Here is a 25462-nt window from a genome sequence, read left to right on the forward strand (position 1 = left end):
GGCAGGATCAGATAGATCAAGCTGTCCAGGTCCTTGTCCAGTCAGGTTTTGATTATCTCTAAGGACAGAGACTCAACAACTTCTCTGTGCAACTCATTCAGTTGTGTTTATTACTTGTATTTATTACTTTTGGTGTTACACAAAATATGGATTTGTTTATGAAATATCTGCAACTTACAGGAAGAAGTAGCACGGTATCTAACTACATTGAATACAAATATGGAGAAGAAATTTTATGAAGCTACTGTATTATATCATCACTTAGTTGTAAAATACAGATGTCTGTGCTAGTTCTGGGTTTCTTAATGTTAACTGTACAATTCATACAATTTAAAATTCTGTTGCAGCTAGTTTATTGCCAAATATCTGTGTGATATAGGTCTTCTAGTACCTTAATGGGCCCTCAAGAGTGCTGGAAGGGGAGTTTTTATAACAACATAGAGTGGTGGGAGAAAGGGTAATGGCTTTAAATTGAAATAGAGTAAATTAAAATTAGATATGAGGAAGAAATTACTTACTGTGAGGGTGGTGAGGCACTGGAATAGGTTGCACAGGGAAGCTGTTGCAACGCTGTCCTTGGAAGTGTCGAAGGCCAAGTTAGAAGGTGCTTTGAGCACCCTGATCTAGTGGAAGGTGTCCCATCCCTGAACTACATGATCTTTATGGGTCATACCAACCCAAACCATTCCATGATTCTATGACATGCAGATTGATTTTGCTTATACTCAAAGCTCACCAAAAGCCACATGATTGTGTTAACATGCTCTGAGGTTGTATCACGGAAAACACTTGAAGATTGAAGTGCAAAGCATATGAGTACCTAGGTACATTCAATCAGTGCTGTCTCATGCCTAACAGCATGGACTACAGGATGAGTCCTCCTTTGCTTTTCACATAGGTCCTTTTTTGGTCAACTAGTTGTAGGCATGTAACATTGGTCACATTAGGTATGGTTTGTAACACCAAATGCTTCCTGGATAAAATTAACTGTGCACAGAAGACTGATCTAAGCCCATATAGGAGTGGTAACATCACTACTGTGCAACTGACATAGTTCTCTTCATTGTATTATCATTTTTATTTCTGTTAGCTATTTCTTGAAATACAGTGAACCTGTAATAAAAATTTCTGCCAGGTGTATTAAAAAGACTTCTGTGTACGGATGACATTTGTGTTAAGGGGATGAGTCAAGGTAATTCAAGCGAAGAGGCAGTTAAGGTGAAATAAATCACAAAGTTGAGGCAAGAGAAGAGAGCCCATTTGCTCTGCCACTGGTAATATAGCCACTGTTTGAGATAATGAAGCATCATCTGTAGTTGGTGTTAATTTGCCATATTCACCTGCTTGACTGCTTTTTGAATCAGTTACTGTGCAAGGTTGTACTTACCTAATCCTTGTTGCATATCAGTTTTAATGTAATTCAAACTTTTCCAGTTCTCAGGTGAAACAGCATAATTTTAGGAAAGAATAGAATGGTAATTTGGGCCTATATAAGCCTGGTAGTAGCCCTTTTATCAGTTTTCTAGTAGGTCTTCTATTTGAAAATATGCTTCTGCTGTTTAACCTGGCTTTCGTCTAAAGCATTGTAGAACCTTTGTATTTTAATGTTGTGGTTTAGCTTTGTCACAAGAGTTCCACATGCATACGTGCCTCTGGGCATCAGTATATGGAAGGGGGGATTGCTTGTCTTCTACTGCTGTAAACACTTTTGGGTTTTGTTTTTTTCTAATCAACAGAATTTAGCTTCCTGGAATCCTTCAAACCCTGAATGCCTCCTGCTTGTTGTGAAAGAGCTTGTGCAGCAGTATCACCAATTTCAGTGCAGCCGATTACGGGAGAGCTCTCGCCTCATGTTTGAGTATCAGACTTTACTTGAAGAGCCCCAGTATGGAGAAAACATGGAAATCTATGCTGGCAAAAAAAACAACTGGGTAAGTTCTTATTTCATCTAAAATGCTTTTAACAAATACAACTCTTGCTTCAGAAAACTTAAGTTCTTCCTGTGGATCTCCAATGCTTTCTGTTTCTGACGGAGAAGTCATATTTGACTTCAGCTCATTTTCTATACTCCCTGTTTGGGATATTGCTCTATTCCAGCCATTACATGGGTTTAACCAGATTTCCAGGTGCAAACTGGTTTTGAACCTGGTGTTCATTTGTCTGGTTTATAGGTGAAAACTTTGAAACTGTTGAAAAGCCTGTGCTGTGTTTAGAGCGCACAGTACAACAGAAATGTGGATGTTCAAGTTAGCTTTGAAGATTTGTGAGGCAGAATAACAGTGTTGGTATGACACTCTGCCAGCCTACCAGCCTGCTTAGAGGTAGGATGTATTAGGGTGTGTTTCCAAATTATGATTGAGTTGATTTAATTGGTAGCTGTCAGTATCTCTCTTGCATTTGTCTAATCTGAAATAAGTTGTTCTGGGAGGGGAAAGGAAAAACTGGAGAGGAAAAACTAAACCAACTAATTTTCTGCAAGAGCAGGCAAGATGGGCTAGAGCAGTAACCATGCTTTCATATGACAGTCAGACATTAAACTAGCTTATCTGCTTCCTGAAGTTATGTCACAGGTTCCTACATGGGAAATGTGCCATTTTGTATAGAAACACTCTGTGTATACTATTTGCAAGATGTGGCCATTGGCAATGTAGACATTTTGGTTACTGTGTAAATTGACTGTTTTTTTTAAATCAATTTCTGCCACAGAGTAAGCTTTGGAAAAATCAGGGCTTTTTTCTGCTGGTAATATATTTTTATTCAGAAGTTTGGAGTAAGATATGTCAGGAAATACATAATGGTGTTTATGATGGACTTGTTGCCCTCTTGCTTTCAGAAATAGCATACTATTAAGATAAACTGACCTTCAGAAACTGTATCTTCTAAAACAGTTGCAGTCTGAAAATGGATGAAAATTCAGCACTCCTATCAAGGTCCAGGATTCAGCATTATATCACTTCAATTATCCATAAGTTATTAAGGTGATTCAAGGATGTTTACTTTACAACTCACACATTCATCTTGGGTTTTTTTTTCCTTAGGCAAGTCGTCTAGGTTTGTTTTTTTTTATTTGAACCCAGATTTAATTTTCTTCATCAAAGAAATTCAGACCTCTTTTATGTTTATAGATCAGAATATTTGATTGAAATTAACTTAATCACAGATGTTCTTGTCCATAGCTTGCATCCTAAACAACCTACTATATTTCTAAATTTAATCAGACTAGTTTACTGAAGTGCAGAAGGCTTTCTGAACTGTTCTGAAATTTCATCCAGTCTTTTCTCAGTCTTTGGTGACTGAATAGAGAACTTTCTTTTCTTTCATTTTAAATGCTGTTTTAATTTAAAACATTCAAGTAAAATAAATTTTAAATACATTTTGAGTAAAATCTATTTCATATAGCAGAGCTATAGATTTTTCCATAGTGTGTGCTTTTTTCTTTATTCTCTGTCAAGAAGACTCTTGACAGTTTTGAAGATTCTGTGAGCTTGGTATATGTGACAGAGGCTTGTTCACTAGTGTCCTAAAACAAAACTTTCAAACTGCCTTGTGTAGTTCTCTTTACTGTCCTTTACAACTGTTTTGTTAGTCTCAAGGATCAGCAAAATAGGAGTGTTTTTCCAGAAAGCAGGAGGTAAATGGCCTTTTATCTTCTCTGACTAGAAGTCATTGAAATTCATATTGCTGCTGTCTCTCAGGAATCAATTCAGCAGTAGTAGTAATTCAGCAGATTTCTGAGATAATCAAGTATGAGCCTTGCACAGTGTTATAAAAGCAATCATCTTAGGTGCATGAGTTAAAAATACTTTTAAGAGAATGCCTGAATTCATCACTCTGACCCAAAATGAAACAGAAATTTGCTCTTATACCTTTGTTCCACTGCCTCTAGTTTCCTAAAGTGCAAGTCTCCAAGATATATGACAAATCAGCAAAATGTTATCTAGCTTAGTGGCTTCTTGTTGGAGGAATATTGGCAGATGCAGGAGCCCATTAAATACCCAATTGCTCAGGGCTGTGGCCAGAAATTCATCTGTCTTGACCTGATGCCTGCATCCAGCTGGTTCAGGCAGGGGAGATGAGCACCATGGACAGGGGCTGCTCCCTGTGCAGCCAGAATGCCTTTGGAAGTCCTAGTTTGCAAAATTATCTTTATTGAATGATATGAAAGATCTGGAATTTTTGGAGCAGCTGATTATCAGAGCAGCATTGATCAGAGGTAATTCATGTGTTCAGTGGCTATCCCACTTCATCAGACTTGGTATTATACCAAAAATAATTTTCTGGATTTTATGGCAAATGTTGTATGGCATTTTTTGAAAGTCCAGAGGAGAAGCACTGTTTGTAATATTCATTTCAATCCAGATAAGAAGTGAGGACCCTGACCATCATCATAGCAGTTTTCATGTTATATATGCAGAAGAAGTTGTTGATTTTTCTGCATACATCAGTAATGCAGCATCAGGAAGTTGGTACTTCTCCTCACAAGTGGTGTTATTAGGAAAGGTTTCACAGGTAGATTTCAATGTACACTACCTTTTTGTTGCATAGTTGTTTGTATGAGCAATTTCTTTGCATATCTTTTGTGATTACCAGCGCCAAATTTTGAGGGCAATTCTTAGCTAGCTGGCATAAGGGTGAATTACAGCCCAACATCACACAAACCCTTCTGGCAAATGATATAACTTGAAAGGTACCATTGGGAGCATTTCAGTTCCATTCTGGATCTTGTTTTCTCTTGTTTAGTGACTTAAAGGTAGAATGAGTTATCTCTAGTTCATATCTGGTAGATAGACCCAGAATCAGATTGGCACTGACAAATTGGTTAGCTTGTCTCAAATTATCCCACTTTTTATAATTAATTGCATAAAACTGATGTTTAACACTTTCTTTACTGGTAATTCAACCTACCAAACAAATATAGCTGCTATGTAGCTACTATATTGAACTAAAAAAACAGAGATAACAATTAACATGGAGGAAATCAGGCAGGTATTTGTTTTTAAAAACCAGTTAACTTCATTACTTTATAACCAGGTGGACAAAGTCTGGTTTTAAGGAAGTGTATGAAACAGAGAGGAAATCCTTTCCATTTCCTTCACATACCCTTTATACGTAAAAAAGAGCAATGTGTATGGGACACTTGGCAAATTTTCAGTAAACGGTTGTCTAGATGTTTAGAGTTACATAATTCTGAAGACAAATTAAGAACCTTCTACTTAAACTCTTTTTCTCTAACTTTATTCAGAGGACACTTTTGATATGTGCTCATCTTTTGAAACACAAATTCTCTTACATATATCTGCAGTGTTTGTAAAAATGCTTCTGTTTTATATATGTTTTCTCATCAATTTCTCAAGTTTTTAGCTTTGCTTTCAGGCTCTTTGCAGCTCTCGCCAGACCTTCGTCCGGAAATGAGTGCGGCCAAGATACATCTATATTTAGGGTGTAACAAAATATAGTCTGATTTTTTGTCATGAACATTGTTTTATTCTAACTACTTTTTGCTCTTGACTTACTGGCAATGAGGGTTAATGTTTTTTAAGGTGTTTTTTCATGTGACACCTGTGAAAGCTATAATTTATTTTTCTCCCCTCCAGTACTTCTATTCAGCAATTTTGTTTTAAATCTCATCTCTTCTCTTTGTTATGAGCTCTTACATGCTTTTCTGGATAATATTTGGTCTTCAGAATGTTTGTGGTTCTCCTTTAGCTACCAGGTCTCATTAATGTTACCTTTTTTCCACAGACTGGAGAATTCTCGGCTCGCTTCCTCTTGAAGTTGCCTGTTGATTTCAGCAATATTCCTACATACCTTCTCAAGGTAAAGTCACTGTCTGATTTGACAGTATTTGTGAGAGAGGATGAATTATTGCAATGTCTTTAGTAATTGGTTTGATTTTCCTGCCTTCCTGCTCTCCAAGAGTTTGAAAGTTCACCATTTCTAAATCTGATTGTATTATGTTTTGGAAAGGTGATGTTGGGCATGCTGTTGTTTTGTGTGCTACTTTAGTGACATCTTTTATATGAGTCTCTGGAATTTCATGACATGTCAGTGTTGGAATTTTTAATGAACAGTCTCCATTGTACCAATAGTCTTGACAGTAGAAGCAGAAAAGCAAATTAAATATACCATTTCTTAACAGGGAATGAAAGCAAATTCTGGTTACTTGAACTGAAAGTTTCAGTGATTATTTTACTCATTGTTCACAATGAACAGAAATTTGACCAGATACTTTTGAAAGTAGTACTGTATTTTTGCAAGTTGGGATAAAAAAGCATTTATTTCTTTGCTAAGAGGAGAAATAAAAACAGAAAAAGCAATTTGTGACAAACTACCACCATGGAAGAGATTGAAATTAGTGGGTTTTACAGCACAGGGACAGTCTCTCTTTAAAGCAGCTACTATGGAAGCCCATCATAAGGTCAATTTTAGTATATTTAGAGAATGCAGTGAGAGATCCAGTGTTTTTGTCTTATCATGACTGTCAGAATGAAGCATCAGAACTTACACTGCAGACAAGGTTTGAGTCAGTTGATGTTGCCAAGATTCATCTTTCCTTTAAACCGTTTGTCTGCCTTCTTTTGAATATTTGTAAAGAGGAACAGCTACTTAATCTTTAAAAACTAATGTGTTGAGATGAAATTGTCAACACGGATTCTATTACCTCCTCTTCGTTTTATTGTTAGGACTGTCTTCAACTATTGTTAAATCACAGTTGCAAGTGTGAGTCTTCAGTGTTTCACCAAATAAGATGTCTCAAGCTACAAACCATGAAAGTAAAGGCAGGCAAACTATAATCTTGACTGAAATTTTTGGTTGCAGTTTGAGACTGGAATCTTATGATCTTTGTAGCTTCTGTAGATTTTTCTGTTTGAGTAATGAGCTGCTTCTCAAAAGTATACAGATACTTTCAATAGCAGCTCTTTCTCCCAGCTGCTGTCTTCCACTGGACTTTTTCTTCTCACTTGATGGGTATGTTTCTGATCAGAGGTAAGAGGGTTGGCTAAGGCCTTTTCTGGAATGTTGGTGTTAAGCACAACACAGCAACAGTTTACCTAGACTGCAGGCTATCTGTGATTTGCTTCTGAAAGACTCTGAGGAAAAAAAAGACTGAGAGTGTATAATATTCTGCCCTAACTCCCAAGTGCTGTATTTTTCAGGAACAATTTTAAATGAGTCAAGAGTTTCAGGACAAGTGCAGAAGGAATATGTCCAATAACTTCAGTTGTAGGGCTGTCTTGTACCTCTCAGTTTCCCAGGAATGGAGTTTCTGGAAAACCTTTCAGGTTGGAAGGTGGCATATGACTTACATACCTGTCATCATGTAGGAACACCGTGATGGAATCTGCAGTTGTTTCTGAAGAGTAACATTTTAATGCATGACAGCATATCCTCCCAACTGTGATTGCCAATCATGTTCACTAAAAATCTTCTCTAAACAAGGTTTGTATACTGTGGGTAAATCGTTAGTGCTCCACAAGGCTCCTCCTGGAGCTTTGTTCATCCTGAGTACTGAGTAATTCATTAGTCTGAAGGAAAGCATATGATTATTTTGCATGCATATGTAGTGTGAGGTGAAGAGACACACAGAGCAGGTAGCAGAATCAAAGTTTCCCAATCTGCCTTTATTTTGATATTTCAGAAATCTTAATGTCTTAGCTTTGGGGTTGTAAAATTAATGTGTTTTTGTATGTTATAGCCTGGATTTTTACAGCAGCAGATCCTTCTTGATGAGCAATGTACTAGTGAAATCCTCAGTTTTCTTGATCAGGCTGCTACAGTTCAAGCTGGCAACTGTAGTAGGAAAGTGACATGTAGTCTGGCTGAGTAGCCACAGGAGAAGAAATATTGCTTTATTCCAGAAGTATTTGTTGACAGTAGAAAAATGGCTTGATTTAGTCTCCAGCATGGCTTATGACAGAGTGTGCTGTGTAGCAGGCAGGATCTTACACCCTTCTGCCTTTAGCTTCCTGTATGTACTCTGAGCTATAAGAATGTCATCTCTTGTAACAGCAACATAAACATCATAAAAGCAGGTAGAATCAGGACTACTCTGTTGTGATTTAAGTAATTGTAATCTGACTACTCCAAATTAGTAAAAGACCTATTAAACAAAAAAGATTTTTTTTTAAGTTGTCCATGTGTTTTTCATGGATGAGACTTTTGATATAAATAGACCCTTAATGTACTGCATTAAAATAGTTTATTTCCATCATGGCTGCTAGTTATGCTGGTTTCAATGCTACCTGCTGGATTGTGGTACAAGGTTAATAAAGCATTTATTGATGCAGTGGAAATAATTGTTAATATATTACTCTGAAAGGTGGAAGAGCAATCAGTAATTGAAGGCTGTTAGTGTATTAACAGCTTAATGTTTTACTGCAGAATTTAATGTGATTGAATTGCATTCTAGTCTGTAGCCAATCTTATAGTGTAATATAGTAGCTTCTCTGTAATGATTTGCAAAGTTCAAACATGTTATGCTTTCTCTGACATCTTCTTTTTTATATTTAATTAATACTACTTGTATTAAAATCTGGTGAAATATTAAAGACCATTATTTTTGCCTAATCAATCACCCCTAGTATCCCAGTGATTTCTAATGCTCTTCTGAAGTTTTTGTTGTTGTCAGTAGGTAATCACACTACAAGCATGACAGTAAAATTTCGTAGAACCTGAGTTCTGACTTATGATACAATGTAAGCTGTGAGATAAGTATGCAATGTTACAAAATCTTTGGGGTTGTTGAGAATACACTCTGGAATCATAAGATATTATTCTGTCAACTTTGTACTGATTGTGGTGAGAAGTACTTTTCCTATAAAGAATAAAAGTTTGGAGGTGTAGCATAAGTTGGATTGTTATGGCCTGGAGAGGTGAATTTGCCAGGTTATTTCAAAGTTATTTGTAGCACTAAATTTACAATTGAGTTTAAGTGTGTATACATTTCAAGTAAAATAGATGAGTAAATTAAGAATACTAAGGGTAATCAAAAGCACAATGCAGAGTACACTTTCTTCCTTTGAAATCTAAAGTTGTAGCAAAATTTCTTCAGTTATTCTAGTAAAATTTCTTCAGATTTTATTTAGTTGGAAACATAATACCTGTTATAATGCCTGCAGCAGATAAATCTCTCTTCATAACTTCTCTTGCCATATTCCTTTACATTTGAAGGAAAAAATATTGTGTATTTTCTATGCTAAAGAGCTGTTCTAAAAGAAATGTTGGCTTACACTTAAAAAGCACATTCATTATACTTTCTTTTAGAAAGTTATACTTTAATGCAAAGGTTTTAATTGAATGTGGACCTTTGTATCCATTTTCAAATGGTTCTCTTATGCAAATCCATTTAAGTGAAAACTTTGTGTTGAACAGCCGCAGAATCAAGCTGATGGCTCAAACTACTGCAAAATTTATTATGATAAATCTTTCATTAAGGTTCTCTTATTTGAAAAGAATGAGGCTTTGGCTCAGGAAAATCCATGTATACTTTTCCTTTGCCTTTTTATGCAGTTGGATTTTTAATCAGCATGTTCATTTCAAATTAAATTATTTTCTGTTGGTTGCAGCATTTTTCATTTTCTCCACAGTATTTTACAAAGGGAAGTCTTCACCATACATACGCATTTTGAGAGTCAGTCTCTAGTTTGCATTTCTGCCTCTTTACAGATACCGTGTATGCCACAGTAATAAAATAGGTAATAGGCTCAACATCTAAAATACCTCTTTAAAATTTTCATAGAATTTTTTAGGTTAGAAAAGACTTTTAAGATCATGAAGTCAAACCATTATCCCAAGTCCAAGTCCACTATTAACCCATGCCCATCCCTAAGTGTCCCATCTACACATCAAATTAACATTTCCAGAGGTGGTGACTCCATCACTTCTCTGGGCAGTCAGTTCCAGTGCCTGATCACTCTTTCTGTGAACAAATTTTTCCATGTATCTAATCTAAACCTCCTCTGGTGCAACTTGAGGCCATTTCCTCTTCTCCTGTTATTGTTACCTGGGAAAAGGGTCTGACCCCCACGTCATTACAACCTCCTTTCAGGTGTTTGCAGAGAGAGATAAGGGTCCTCCTTGAGTCTCAAATTCTCCATCCTAAGCAACCCCAGATGCCTTCTTCACTCATCACAAGACTGGAGATGTGGCCTCACCAGTGCCGAGTACAAGGCTACGGTCACTGCCCTGATTCTGCTGGCCACGCTATTGCTGATACAAGTCAGGATGCCATGGACCTTCTTGGCTACCTAGGTACATTAATTCTGTGTAGTTTTGTTTCTTTCTTGGTAGATTTTGTCAGCTAGGGGCACATATGTAATCATAATGACATCATTAAAAACCTCTGGCTCAGTAATTTGCAAATTGTACTTGTTTATGTGACTGTAGCATGCTTGCACAGTATCAGTGAATTTCAGAGTGTATTGTCAGTGATGCTGTTAAAAACAAGACATTTAGGTGTTTTTCTTCCTATTTCCATGGGGATTTTTAATGTTTTGACTAAGTAAAATGTTCCCTGAATAACACCACCTTCTTGTATGCAACTTTTTAAGTACTCATTTCCTATGTGTATGTACCTGCTTGTTGAGCTCCAGTACATAGTTTATATCAGGACTATTTTAGCTATGATGCTGTGACCAGAAGCCTTCCAATAATTTGTCAGTATTGAAGTGTAAAGGAAATACACAACACAGACCTGTTTCTTTAGATGCTTTTTTTTTTTTTTTTGATGACCATTGTATTTAGTGCATATCTTTTAAAACTGAAATAAATAACAGACATTGTCTAGACACATTGCCAGGGGCCAAACAGTTGTGTGTAAGACTGTCAATGGAAGAGGTTTATACTCAGGTTCAAATTGAAAGATAAGAATGTATTGGTGGTTTTTTTCCCTTAGTCTGATTTCATCATTTGGAAGTCTCTTGAAAGACTTCACTGCAACTTTTGTTTACAATGTAGACCAAATTCCAGGGACTGTGAAAAGACTACTATATTTGTCTATGTTTGAATAATTAACTGTAACACGGAACAAACAAAAATATAATATGCAGGGTCAAATGAGATATTTTTACAGGCCAATTTCTTTACTGTTGTGCTTTAGCAGTTTGATTCTTTTTACAGCATTTAAGGTTTGTATTAAATTGCTGCAAATACCAAAACAAATACACTCATATGAAGTTCTAATGAAGTTTAAAAAAACCGAGCTAAATATTCTGAGAAATAATAATATTTTATTTTGCTTTTAGACTTCATTGATTTTGTTTGCAGCTAACTAAAACCTGATGTGTAGTGTGGTCACAACAGTGGTTAGAATGATGTGGAGTTCAGATCTGACTTGATCTTTTTGCACTAGACTGTTTTAGTATGTGCCAGGCAGCTACCTCTCAAAAGAGTGCAGAATGTTATGCAGCATATTCTATTTGACTATCTTCCAAAATATATTTATGTTGTATTGGATAGAATGATGGACCTGCATGCCATGTGAAGCTTGTCAGGTCTGTGGTGCCTGGTGTCATTTTACCTCTTTTATCAATAGCAAAACTGGAAGTTTATAAGACTGACAGATAATCCTGAAATAATATGTAGTCCTCATAATTCACAATAATCTAACTGTGCTTTGCATAGAGATCTTTTAGGCTAATTTAGATTGCTGTTAATATTATACTACTTAAGACTTTGTGACGAAGGCATAAAGTTAACTTCCTGGATTTCATTCCATAAAGTATTCCTTATCTTGAGATGTATGCAAGCATTTGGAGCAAATAGTTTATATTTTAAAAGTAGATGACAGTATGATATTTACCTGATTGATTACTATACTTGCATTAACTTACTTAAACAGAATAATGGATCATCGAAGATTGTCTAGGCTTCTGTTAATGAAGGCAAACTTTATAACATACAATTATAATGAGCTATTGAGATTTTAGATTAGAAATGGTTTTCTGCAAGTTAGTACTGGCAGTATTTGAAACAGTAGCATTTGTAGCACCTGAAGACAGTAAATTGCATGATCTAGAGGCTGGGAAAATAAATGTAAGCTGTGTGTGCAGAAGACATCAGTATAGATGACATTGATGCTTGCCTCTTACAGAGTTTTCACTTTAGCCTGTGCCCAGTAATCTGCAGTTTATTTCTGCTAGCCAATGTTTTCCACTGAAAATAACAGCAAAGTATCCATGAGGAAGTGCTCCTTGAGCTCAGTACATTGACCATTGTCAGAGTAGCAGCCCAGTGCCAGAAGCAGGAAAATCTCCATGCACTGAACCTTACATGTTGACTGAGGTCAAAAATAACATGGGGAGGGAAAAAAATGCCTTCATGTCATGAAACATTTCTGGTAGTTTAAACATTGTAGAATCAGAAAACTAGACTTTTTTTGGTGCTGAAATATTTTGAGTGTCTAGTTTTCATTACAGCTTAAAAAACATAGGATCTGTCAGCCATGAATGTTTGGGGATTTTGTTTCGGTTTTTCATTTTGCAAGATGTTTCACTTGTTACTATAGGTAAAAATGTATAAGATCTTTCATATTCCATTGTACTGTGCTTCTTGGCTGGTCATACCATTGTAGTCATATCATATTATTGACCCTCACAGAGTTTTTCAGAATTGGTCACCCCTTGTTTTTTCACAGAATCTACTGATTCTGGTGTTGGAGAGCTTAAGAGTAAAGTGATAACTGCTTTAGTTCAGTGAAGCTGCAGAAATACTTACAGACACTATGATTTAATTAGTCATCCTTTCATGATTTTGTTCTTAATATCTTCAGCCCACAAACCAAGGGAAGCGAAGCTATATGAAAGTGTACTTCATGATCAAAACATGTTATATTTGAATTCTGGGGAAAAAAATTCCCTTCACTCTCACTAAACATATTAGTACAGCTTTTCCAGAACAAGATGACTTCTTTGTAGCATCTAGTGACTAAAACCACATAAAATATGTTAGTGTCTGGAGCACCTTAAGCTCCATATGCTGAAAGCCAAAAGCAATTTTTTAAAATCAGCGTTTTCTGTAATTTATTGGAAGATTTTGTTAATAAGATCTGTCAACTGGAACAGCTCATTCTGCACAGCTGATGATTTTTATAGGTTATGATCTTAATATGAATCATAGTCTCCAATCAACTGTATTTCTGATGACAGATCTTTTATTTTGAAACATTTTATTTTTATAATGCAATAGTAAAGGAAAGGACCACCACATCTACTGATAAATCTTACAATATACATCTTGATTTCTGTGAAATCTCCTCAAATTTTGTAGGACTATTAATTTGTTATTCAGATGTGCCTAGAGATAGGGGGATTTTCATTAATTTTATTTTTAAAAATAAAGAAAAATAAGTTTAAAAGAGCAGCTTTTGAAAGGCTTTTTTGCATCTGGTGGGAAAGTTTATAGACATGTTATGTTGCATGACTTTGTTCAGATTTACTGCCTTGTTAGGGCTTGTAATTTGTACTATTGCTTTACATTTGCATTTTATGCATTGCATAAGGAGAATGGAATTCAATAGCCATAAAAATAATTGCAGATTATTACATAATGATGGTGCTTGTTTTATCTGTCATGGTCTGCCCGTAATATGTAGAACAAGCAATGTACAGTGTCTTAATCTGGAAAGTGGGTCTTGGAAATACATATTTTTAAAACTCTTGCATTCATTCTACACTGCTGTTTCTTCTTGAAGGAAAAAAAATATTTGCAAAGTTGTTGAGCATAGATTTTGAATGTAGCAAATAATCTGTAAAACTCATGAACCAGCAAATCTGTATCTGCAAATACAGAAGTGCATAAAGCATGATAGCATGATTTTCTGAAGGATGCTTCCATGCTGAGCCCACAGTACCTTTCTGGTACTGGGTTTTTTTCTAAGGCTTCAGAACAGAGCTTAAATCCTACAGCAGCTCATATATTGACATTTTAATGTAAATTTTGTTTATAAAAGTGCCAGTTGCTGTTATAAGGACTGGGTTGGTTTAATGTTCTGGGGTTCTTTTATTCTGGCTTTCAGCTTAGTGGACTATGTCTTCTTAAGAAGGAATAGTATTAACTTGAATGTGCATCTGTATGGTGATTTCATATGATTTTTAGTCATGCTTGGTTTGAATGCTGTGATTTGCATTAGTAACTTTTTCATTTTGTTAAATATACAAAATCCTTTCATGACTGCCAGTCTTAAAAGGAGGTTTCATTTGTTTGGGTTTTTTTAAAATATATGTATGTAAAATAATCATGTAGTGGCATGTGTAACACTTCTCACTTTTGCTCGGTTTTGTGGGTTTAGAGGTTTAAGAAAAAATAAAAATAAAAAAATTAAAGTTTTAACATTGAAACAATTACTCTCAGCAGTAAGCATATTGAGGTTGACTGATCCATCACTTTTATTTTTGTCTAATTGATAGTGGCAATGTCATTAATCATAATACCATAAAACATAAAGTAAAACCAAAAAAAATAGGATGTTCTGCTGTTTTTCTTCCATGCTACCAAAAAATGCACAGCATTTTGTCTACCAGTTACTAGCTAATAGTGTGTCATGTTCCTTAAATCTTTTAATTTCTATAGTAACTTCTCTTTAGGAAGGTAGTTGCTTGTATACAGAAGGTGTATGTAGGCATTTTCTTTAGATGGAGAAGGCTAAAGGAAAATCTGCCTTGTCCAGCAGCATCTCAGTGAGACAGTGTAAGAACAGCAAGTAAAACTTAGACTTCTTGACTCTCTGTTGCTGTTTTAAGAGTTTATGTGTTCATGCTAGAACTTGTATGTCTTTCATGTGCTGGGACCTGTAATCTTTGCAAACAGCACATCCATGGGAGAGAAGGGGCAGTGGGGAGGAGCATTAGTTTGGCTTCAGTGGGTGCAATTAGGTGCACTCCTTGCGCCTTAACAGGTTACCAGTACATCAAAATTTGGGCAAAAACATGTCCATGAATTAAATGTTGGTTTTGAGTTGTGTAATGAACTGTCTAGAGTGCGTATATAGCACTTAAGTATATCCATATAATACCATTAGAAAGTCCTTCTGGTGAAGGAAAATAGGGAAATAGAGTTAAACTGATCATGCTGTTCCATCTCTTGCCATATTTTGTCATTTTAATTAATTGCTTTTGTAGCTGTCTCAAGTAATAAACTACTGAAATATATATGCTTTTAATATATCAAAATGTGTTTGTATTTGGAGATATCAGATATTCTATGTTTTACTGTAACATCTTTTCTGGTGTAGAAAAATGTTAGACAAATATGACTGATGGCTTGACTAAAACTGATGACTGACTGATGGTATGTAAATAATCAGTGATTCATTTGCAAAACCCTGAGGATAATGTGTTGGTTAACAAAGAATAAACACGCTCATTCCAAATTATTATTTTCATTGTTCAGCATTTATAATGTGTGTCCTAGATAAAAATCATTAATTCTATCTCATTTCACCAAGACTCATTACTTCTTCTAAGTAATAAATCTTATTTAATTTTCATTTTACTATTTTTAAGTGATTAGATAAGCTCTTGAAATATAGGTCAAATTATACCCAGGTTCCCATTTTGATATACATGTAGGTATTGTTGCTTTTTCTCCCTACATAAATTAGATGAAGTTAGTAACTGAACATCTCACAAGTTCTAATTTAATATATTTTTCATAGGAGTTGTGACATATAAAAAACATCTGTGTTTCGGACAGGACTTGAAACATGACCTAGGTATATGCAAATTCAGAGGGGAATCCTGAGCTGTGAGTAGAGCTTGTCCAAGGCTTTAACCAGAGCAGTGTTCTTCCTCTCCCTGCTGTCTATAACCTTCACAACTCATCACTGGTAAAATTAGCAGTCATTTAACTTCTGTTCATTTTGACACACTTCTCTTCAAGGAAAACAATCCATTCCTGTCAAGAGAAAGAGTTGTGTGACTTCAGAGATGCTGGAGAATTTTCTCCTAGGCCATTTTTCCACTATTATGGGTTCTTACTGTTGTGCCATTATAACATTCTTGAGTATTCTTGAGTGTCTTAAGGTGATTTTGGGCACCTCTTCATATCTGGACAATAACTGTATCTCTGAAGATACTTAGAACCTCAATTACATCTTCTTTCTAAAGCTCACAGAACTGAGCTGTGTTCTGCATGAAAGAAAAGCACTGCAACTCTTTCACTTATTTTTAAAAAAATTGAACAGCAAATAAATGGCAGAACAGAGATGAGAGTACATGCAATCTGACTTGCAGTCTGTATGAGAAATATTTAAACTAAAATACAATTTTAATTTTATATTCTTAAAGCTGTGTTTCATCTTCCTTTACAACACTTACCTTTCTATGTAAAATGTAGTTCTTTGTGTATCCATTTCATTTTATGCATATCATTTATTTTGACAGTGTCAATAAAAGGCTGTTAAATGGCAGTAATTTCTGGGCTTTGTTTTGTGTAATTAACATTGACTGCACTAGAGCTACTGAACAGAAGAGCAGTTTCTCTTGTATTAATATTCCTTTTTACACGGTGCCTTTTGAAGTTTTAGGGTTTTTTAAATATAAAATCAGAAATTAGAAATTATTGAAACTTTATTTCAAGATGTGTAAATTATAGGTGGATATTACTTGCTTGGTAGAAATAGAAGACTGAGGTATTAATAATACAGTGCTTTAGGACTGAGTGTTTTATGAGCTTTTTTAAAACAAAAGAAATGTTGAAATGAAATTACCAGAGAGATTCTCTTGATGCAATAGCAAATGTTTCATAAGAAGCTGTGAAACTGAATTTGTAATAAACAAGACTGGCATTTACGACTGTGTTCTTGCAGCATCAGTTTTACTGTATGGCAGCAACTTAATAGCTAAAATATTCTCTTTGTTTCTTTTTTTGTTGTTGTTGTTGCTGTTTACCACATGTTGCCAGCTCCTTCTTGAAAAGATGTGTGATCAAACTGCAGGCCCGTTTACAGACCTTCAGGCAATGATAGTATCACATTTAGGAGACTATACCTATTAAAGCAACTTGGAGGCATGTATTATTTCTCTGACTCATGTGAGGCAGCATTGCAGTATGCAGAATTACTTTCTCTTGGCTTCTTTATTTATGAATTTTGTAACTATAGCTGAATAAACTTATCCCTCCTGGAAAAATGGTGTAGAAAGTTATGTGCCACTGATACAGAAATGTTATCACTGTTACAAGGAGGTAACTGTGTATGAGTAAGAATTATGTTAATATAGTCCTTCAATACTAAATATAAACGATATAGCACAAAGAGAGAATTTAATAGAAAAGAACTGAGAGTCATTCAAAGCCAATTAAGAAGTGGAGATCCATGTAAGATTGAAAAAATTGCAGTCTCATAAGTTTGGAAGGATGCATTCCCAGGAACTTGGAAAATTCTAATAGTGATCTGTGTAAATGGGATTTGAAAAAAGAAATACAATTAATTTTGCAATGCTCTTCATCAAGACAGAACATGAGTGTGCTTAGCAGGATGCCTCTTCTAGAGCAGTTTTTTGGCACATACAGATGTCGTTTTTTAGTAAAATCACCACATTTGTGAGCAGTAGAAATAGTGAAGCTTCATTTCACACAGGTTTAATCCCTCATCTTGAATCGCTGCACTATGCTGTTATTGTTCTCCCATGTGTCCTGTGTAGGATTTATCAAGTGAAAAGATGAGGAGTGTTTTCACTCTTTCCCCCCACTTTTGCTGCCTTTCATAGCAAACTGAATTGACCTGTCACAGTATTTGGTGGAATAACCAGTTGTGTCTCTCCTCTACCTGCCTGCTGATCTCCATAGAGCTTCTATGAACTTAATTATCTTTTGAGACTAGAAACAGGTCAGGGAAAGGAGTGAAGAGAGTGGGGAAGTGTCTGAAAAGAGTGGTTACATATGCACTGAATCTGAAACGAAACTAAGAGAAAAAAAATGTTACAGTATGTCTACACTAGAATGAAAAACTTGAGACATTCAAAATCTTTTCATCATCCAGAAAGTTTTAGAACAACTTGGCTCAAGTGGGATGAATGCACAATTAGTGTATTTACACTTGCTTAGCACCAAGGCATTCAGTGGAATTTGTTTGTAAACTCCTTCCTGCAGCTTAATCATCTGATTATCAGTGTTGTTTCAGACAATTTGGAAATGCCCTTCTAAGCCATTATACAGTTTAAATCTTTAGTCAAGTGATCCATTTGGGGACATTTGTGGTAGATCATGGTGCAGCTGATTGTCTTCTTCTTTCACTGAGTTTATCGTCACTGTTACTGTGAAGGAAATCTCTCCTTAAATGTAAGCTAAAAGAATCAATAATTAGTTTTCAGTATGAAGACTGTTAATTGCTCATTGAATATGCAAAAGCTATTTTGGGGTTGGACAGAAAAAACAAGAGTCTGAATTTATAGAGGAAGATGAATAGTCCCTGCATTACCATATTAAGACAATTCTGGAACATACTTTCAATTAAGATATTTACAGCTGTACAAAACATTAGTGTTTTTTGAATCACAGAGAAAGACTGGAAAAGTGTCTTATCTCTTTATCTTTGTGTTCTAATTTTGTATTTTTTGAACAATACAATGAAAAATATTCTTGGATTAATATTTTGGAAGCTTACTGCATGTAAACTTTTAAAAACACTATTTTGAAACTTTTACAGTATTGTCTCCAGATATTTATTTGTTTCTCCTGTGCGTGATGGTGTTCAGATCTTTGCAAAACTATAGCACAGAAAACAAAGTATTTGCAAATGCTTAATTTATCACTTCATGTAAATGATTAGTTTGGGACTGTTTCCATTTTTTTTTTCTTTTAATGCAGCCATTAATTGCAATCCAGCTTCTAACACACGGAAAGCTAGGCAGATATGTAGCCAAGCATGTATTAATGCTGATTGAGAAGGGAATATTCAAAAATTGACAAAAATACCTTGACAGTGTCCTGTTAAGTAACCATCTACAAATATATTAATTCCATTATTTTAATGGACTCCTTTCTTGATTAATCAATGGCCTTATTCTCTTAAGCATATCTGTCAGGACATGTCTTCCTAACAAATCTGTTCAGCCTGGAGCATGTAAAGCATCATCCTCATCTTCAAACTGTGTTAAGTCAAGAAAGTGTTGTGGTAATGTGGGCATTGCTTGTCCAAGAACATTAAGAACCTTGGTCAGGATCTTTTTAACCATAAAAGGATGTCTGTTATGCTTTCTTGTTTGGTATAAGTTGGAAGGGAGTGAAAAAAAATACAGAAGGAATTTTTATTGCAGAGAAGTATTTCCCTCTAAATAGCACATGAAGAAATACTGTGTCTGAAAAAAAATATTTGTTGGCAGGGGAGGAAGTAGTCTGATAAATGTTGCTGATAAAGATTTAGCTTTAAATGACTATTCGATTTAAAACTCAAATTTTTCTACCATAAACATAAAAAGTTAATTTTTAGACAACTACTTATATTTCTTCTATTTGTGCAAATCCTTCTCTGGATACTGGATCTGATTTCTTTTATCATCTCTTTTCCCACCACAGTTAGAGACTGTTATCAATTGCGTTTGTTTAGAAACTTGCCTGTAAAATGAAGAAAAAGTAAAAGCACTTGATGATGTGTGTGTTCCAAGAATTAATATATGAAGATAAGAGTTTTTCAATGCATTTCTAACCTGGTTGTGTGCAAACATAACTGATAGCAAAATGTTTATTTATTGTTTTTCAATATGTTTTGTTTTTCTTTTGAGAATGATGACAAATTACTGGGCATTGATATCTAGGGTGGGAAAATGATACATTTTATTTTAAGATTTTGAAATCATAAAATAAGTTCAAAAGTGAATAGGCACTATTTTTCAACTTGCATTCCATTTTTAACAGTATATTTCCTTTTTAAGTGTAGCAGTAATGCCAAAATTCTCAAACTCACCTTTAAGTGACCAAAACTGTTGGGCACAAAAAGAGGACAGTATGTGCTCTTTGCATCCCTGTCCATGGGTGGTGCACAGGTTGGTATATTACAAATACATAGTTTTATATATTACCAAATATCTTTAGAGCCTTGGAGTGATCATCAGGGTCTTCTCTTTCCTTGTGTCACTGTGAGATTATCAACATGAAGGATCAGGAAGAACAATATATTTTTTGTTTCCACTGAGATTCTTAAAGAGATTCATTTTGATGCTGAGAGGGCAAGTCACATAATTTCTTGGGTTTTCCTATATAAAACAAACGGCAAATATTTAAAACTTATTAGTGGCATACAGTTCCAAATGGATACAATGTTTTGATTCTTAACTGCAGTCTTAAATTTCTTTCTACAACAAATTATTGGTTGCACAGCTATTCAGTGGTTTGGAAGCATTTACATGCTGAAAAGCAGGTAGACAACTTTTCAGTAAATGAACTTATGCTTAATGTGTGCTTGTATTTTCAGAGCAGTACAAGGAATAATTTTTACCTTGGTTTTTTTTTTTTTTTATTATTTTCTGAAAAGAACTAGAACAATGAGAGTAGAGTTTACTTCTTTCTATTGTATTCTTCCTGTTTTACATCTTGTATTTGCACCATATCTAACTTTCAACAAAACACATTGCAATGTGTTTTGTTGAAAGTTAGATATGGCACAAATACGAGATGTAAAACATAGATTTTGATCAATAAAACCTACAAAACAATATATTTATAGATAATTACACAGTATGGAATTAAAATTGTCATATTAGTTTTTGGAAGGTTGGTGTGGCTTTGCTAAATCTAGATTCTCAGTTTTTCTTAGACAAATATTGAAAACAATATTACAGTTACAGACAGTAACTGATTAGTCACTAATGAGAAAAAGTCACTTGCATTTGGAAGCAAATCACTGACGTACCCAACTGTCCTGAAAAAGAGTTGATTTCTAGGTTTAAACTAGAGTTTTGGCTATAGTGAAGAGCAGGTGTATACCTCGTGGTTGGTGGGTTTTCTTCCCTGTTTTTCAAAGAAATTTTCATTATATTTCATGTTATGGGAAAGGACTAGCTGGTAGTTTCACTTCCCTGTGTTTGTGTTAGAAAAAAAGGCAGAGGTTTATGATGCTGGAAAGTGATCAAGGCAAGAAGTGTTATGTCTCCTGTTATGAAACTAGTTGCATGCAATTTTTAAAAAACAAATATTTCGGATACCTTTATAGACGGGCTGGTCTAATTGGCCCAATTGGTGCAGCTCAGGCCAGTCAAGAGACAACTGTGTTTTTATTCCATGAGGTGGACTCTGCCCTCATTGAAGTCAACAGGATCATGATCACAGAACTATATTCATAAACACAGATTTTCAAACCATCTGAAATGTAAAGGGTAATTATATGGCATTATATATAAAGGCCTCTTTGTGTTATGTGCTTGTTCTGTGTTTCTGAGGGATAAATATATACAAGAATTGTAGGTGTGTCAAAGCAGCAAAACTCGTTCAGACAGGTAAAAGCATTTGAAGTGGTGTCTTTTGCACCATTAATAGTTTTGAGTTTGTCTCAGAATTTCTGCATCAATATTATGAATCCTAGTTTTAGAGATTTATTATTCCTATAAAAGCATCAGGCTGAAATTTGGCTCATCGATTGAATTACTCTTTCATTCTTTTTCTATTAAAAGAATTTTATGTTGCCAGTGATAGTTTTCTGATACTGGAAATGCTTCTGCAACTTGAAAGTTTTTTCTTGTTCACAAGGCAGTTGGTGGCAGTTAAAGGAATTAAGATTAATAAGTTTACTTTCTGCAGCATTGATGGAGAACTTTGCAGTCAGAATCAAAAGGTTTTGAAATACTGACTGAAGCCCTGTAACATCACTGTTAAGATGTATTAATCTCACATTTTTAAATTGGGAAACTGGTATATGAACTTTAGCTAGAGTAAGGTAGTGACAGACCAAAAATAGATTCCAGTAATTGTGATTTTTAAGCCATGGAGTATCAAATACAATAATTACTTCATCTGCTAATTTAGCTGTGGCTGTCAAGCTAAATTTAATACAGTATTTATTAATAGGTGAGTACAAGCTATTCTGTGTGCTAACCTTTATCCATTTTAGTATTTGTTTGTCATGGTTGAACTTTATGCAATTTAAGGAGCTGTCATTCAGTACATGCTTTAAGTCTTCAAATAATGTCCTTTGATACAGCAGTGTTGGAGGTATAGATGAAATGAGCAAATTTATTAATTTCAAACAAACTGAAAAGGTTTTTAATTACTGTTTTAATTTTTTTTTTTTTTTAGTCATAGGTTATCTTTTAAATACTGTTTTAGTCCTTTTAAAGTAATAGTTTCAATTGCTACTGTTAACTTACAGCGTATGTATGTATAAATTCAAGACTAGAGATATTTTGAATAATAAGTACCTTCCAAATGCTTTTGTGCTGGCTTTATTTAAATTATTTAATGTCAGTTCAATATGTCAAAATGAACTAGAAGACAGTGGAAATTATATTCAAGTCTCTCCACGTGAGCAATGTCATCAAATTAATTTAGCATGAAGTAAGCTTTCAGTGGTGAGACTTAGGTGTCATTCTCTTCCTGCTGACATTGACAAGTGAGCATTCAGATCTTTAGGTGTAAATGACAGCTCAAGTTATTGTGGTGTCAGGTTGATCAAACCAAAATTGAGTTTAGGAATGGCCTCATGCCTCCTCTGGCTACCCTATGAAGAAGACAGCACTTTCTAAAAGAAACTCAATGTTGAAATTTTATTATGATACCATTGCTATTCCCAGTGCTGAGGTGGCTGTTAGCAGTGTCAGGAATTCTGATGGCTTCAGCATCAGTTCAGACAAGAATGCAAAACCTGACATTATCATCTCTGTATTAGCTAAATGTGCTCAACACAGAAGTCTGATTGATTAGTGCCACAGTATTTCATGCACTTTTGAAGAGAGTGGCTTTCATCTTTTTTCTTGCCTTCTCTGAACTGTGCTGGAACCTGCTTGGCCCCCAGTATGTCAATGGGAACAAAACCCTCCTTATATGGAATTTATTTAATTAAAAGGTTTGTTCATTTAGTCAAGTGAAAATAACAAATAAGATATCTTGACTTCGAGAGGCAGTATTGGAAGGTATTTTAATCTTACCTGGAGTATTCTTTGCAAAGTCCTTGGAGTTTTTATATGCCTGTAGAGGATATATGTTTTCTAAGACCTGTTTATTTTCTGATTATAGGCTCAGTGCTGTCCTTCAGACAGCAGAACAATGCTGTAGGTCTGAGGCAGATCAGTCTTAGCATGACTAAGTTACTGTTGGTAATAGTGTCAGAAGTTTGTTACCTTTCTTTTTGAGCTTTAATAATTAATGAAAATAACTCAGTATCAGAGCTGGGTACCCTCAGAGCTTATTTCATTACTTTTTTAGGTGCTAAAATGTGGAAGGTATTTAACTTCCCTTGTGTAAATAAAATAAAAAAGTTAGGCCTTGATAAAATGTGAAGACAGAAACTTTTCAGCAATTCAAAATACATAAAGTGACATAATTTATAATACAAGTAAAATTGAAGATCAGCAGTTACTTTATTTGTGATATCCACTAACAAGGATTTTATCAGAGTTGGCAAATTTCTACTGAACTTCTTTGTTAGAATAATACTGCACATCATTTGTGGTGAGGACTAGAACATCCCAAGTTTATGTAATTAAAATCAACTTTAACTGGGAATTAATGCAAAGATATATATTCACCAACTGCCTGAGGCTCAAAAAAAGATAGTCTGTTGAGCTGACACCAGGTAACTACAACAGTGCTTAAGGTTGCTCTGGTTACTGCAGCTAGGTTTGTGCCAGTACTTGTTTAAAGCCCAAGCTTTTGATTCCATTACCTAAGGTCCCTCCAGAATTACAGCCAAGAAAAAGGATCTCCTATTGGACCTGGCATTAACAATAATTTCACTATGCTAGATTAAACAACAGGTTTAAGTCACTTGGAATGTTCATATTCTGCTAAGAATAAACCTTTTTTTTTTAGCTGACATAGTTTAACACAAGCATCACAGAATATATAAAGTTGATATACTGAAGTGTTGAAAAATTTTTGAGGAGTCAGTGCATTATGTGACTTGTCTAGAATGTCATGACATTGTAGTTGTGGTTCCATTCATTGTTCTGGATAATGTATTTTGCCATTGAAAATGTGATGGAGGAAGAGTGACATCACTTCATATTTCATATTAAATTGGTGGAAAAAAATCATAGACTATAACTAGAAATTAACTTCTGTATATGAAGACGCAGCAGAATAGTTCCTCTTATTTTGCCTATTTCAAAGTCAAGTCTGTTACAGTATCTCTCATTTTTAAAGGAAACACACGTTTCTATGTTTTTGGCAATTAGTCTACTAGCAGTTTGTGTATAATTAAGTTACCAGGTCACAAAGTATGGGGCTTTAGAGAAAGGTCTCTTCATGTAAGCATAGTGCAACAAAGTGTTTCTCAGATTAGAAACACTTTGAATTATGTTAATCATGTTAATGAACAGTGCACCAGTGTTTTATTTGAACTGAGACAAGGGGACAATTGTTGACTCATAAGGTGTAGCACCTTTGGTGCAGTCTGGTAGTGAGTGGCTCTTTACCAGCATAAGTAGGTAAGAAATAAAGTTTTCAATCGTGTTATCTTAGTTTTCTTTGAGAAGCAGTAAGATAAGACCTCATCTGCTTTGTTCAAGGAGTACATCATAGTCTGAGCATTAGAAGTGTCTGTGCCTACTCTGCATTTTTCTTTCACCTAATAGATATCCAGTTTTTCTGTTTTCAAAGGTAATTTAAATCAAGAGTAATCTAAATTATTGTATTTCTCACATGAGGAGTTTTTATGGAACTTTTGTGGACTTTCATAGCTCATACTTACCCCGTTCTGTCACCTCCCTATTAATCAAGGCAAAATTTTGTCTTCAACTGTTTTCCCAGAAAATGGATTGATGACTTTTTCTGAGGAGCTATATAAAAAATGGTAATTTCACCATCAGTCTTGAGCCTTCACTTTCCAGGTTTATTGAACCTTAAGTACAGCATATAATGGACTTGCTGCACATGCCCATCATAGTCATCTTGTAGATCTATCCACCTGTACAATAACAGCAATTTCCATTTTTCCTTCTCAAGAATGGCTTTCAATTGGAAATTATAACCTCTAGAAGGAATGAAGCACTACTGATATCTTTTTGAACACATTTCCATGAAGGCGTTCTTTATACATTTTTATGTCAAGGGTTTCCCTACCATATTTCAGATAAACCAAGTTGTTCATTTAGCTGTAGTTTTAGCTCAGTTTCCTGGGGAGATGTGGCATCAGTGTCAGAGTGTGTCTGATCTATTCTCCCCATTTTTTAAATAACTACCTCACATTTCAGTGTGTTCCACAGTGAAACTGGCTATGGCAAAGAATGCCCTTCAGTTAGTTCCTTTTCTTGTTCTAAGGTAATTTGTTGTGAGAGCTATTAAAAAATGAGTCAATTACAATACAAAGCAAACAAAC

At 34.9% G+C, this 25462-nt stretch overlaps 1 protein-coding gene across 3 annotated transcripts in view; it reads left to right on the plus strand.

Annotated features, from left to right (window-relative positions):
* The window catches only part of BABAM2 (BRISC and BRCA1 A complex member 2), a 159314-nt gene that overhangs the window by 47165 nt on the left and 86687 nt on the right, over positions 1 to 25462 (plus strand). For all 3 annotated transcript variants that reach the window (XM_021552247.2, XM_021552268.2, XM_021552258.2), the window contains exons 5-6: positions 1737 to 1931; positions 5743 to 5817. In XM_021552247.2, coding sequence (XP_021407922.1) covers positions 1737 to 1931; positions 5743 to 5817 — 270 coding nt within the window. The remainder of the gene's footprint in view (positions 1 to 1736; positions 1932 to 5742; positions 5818 to 25462) is intronic.

This window comes from Lonchura striata, chromosome 3 (genome assembly GCF_046129695.1).
Source record: "Lonchura striata isolate bLonStr1 chromosome 3, bLonStr1.mat, whole genome shotgun sequence".
Classification (NCBI taxonomy): Eukaryota; Metazoa; Chordata; class Aves; order Passeriformes; family Estrildidae; genus Lonchura; species Lonchura striata.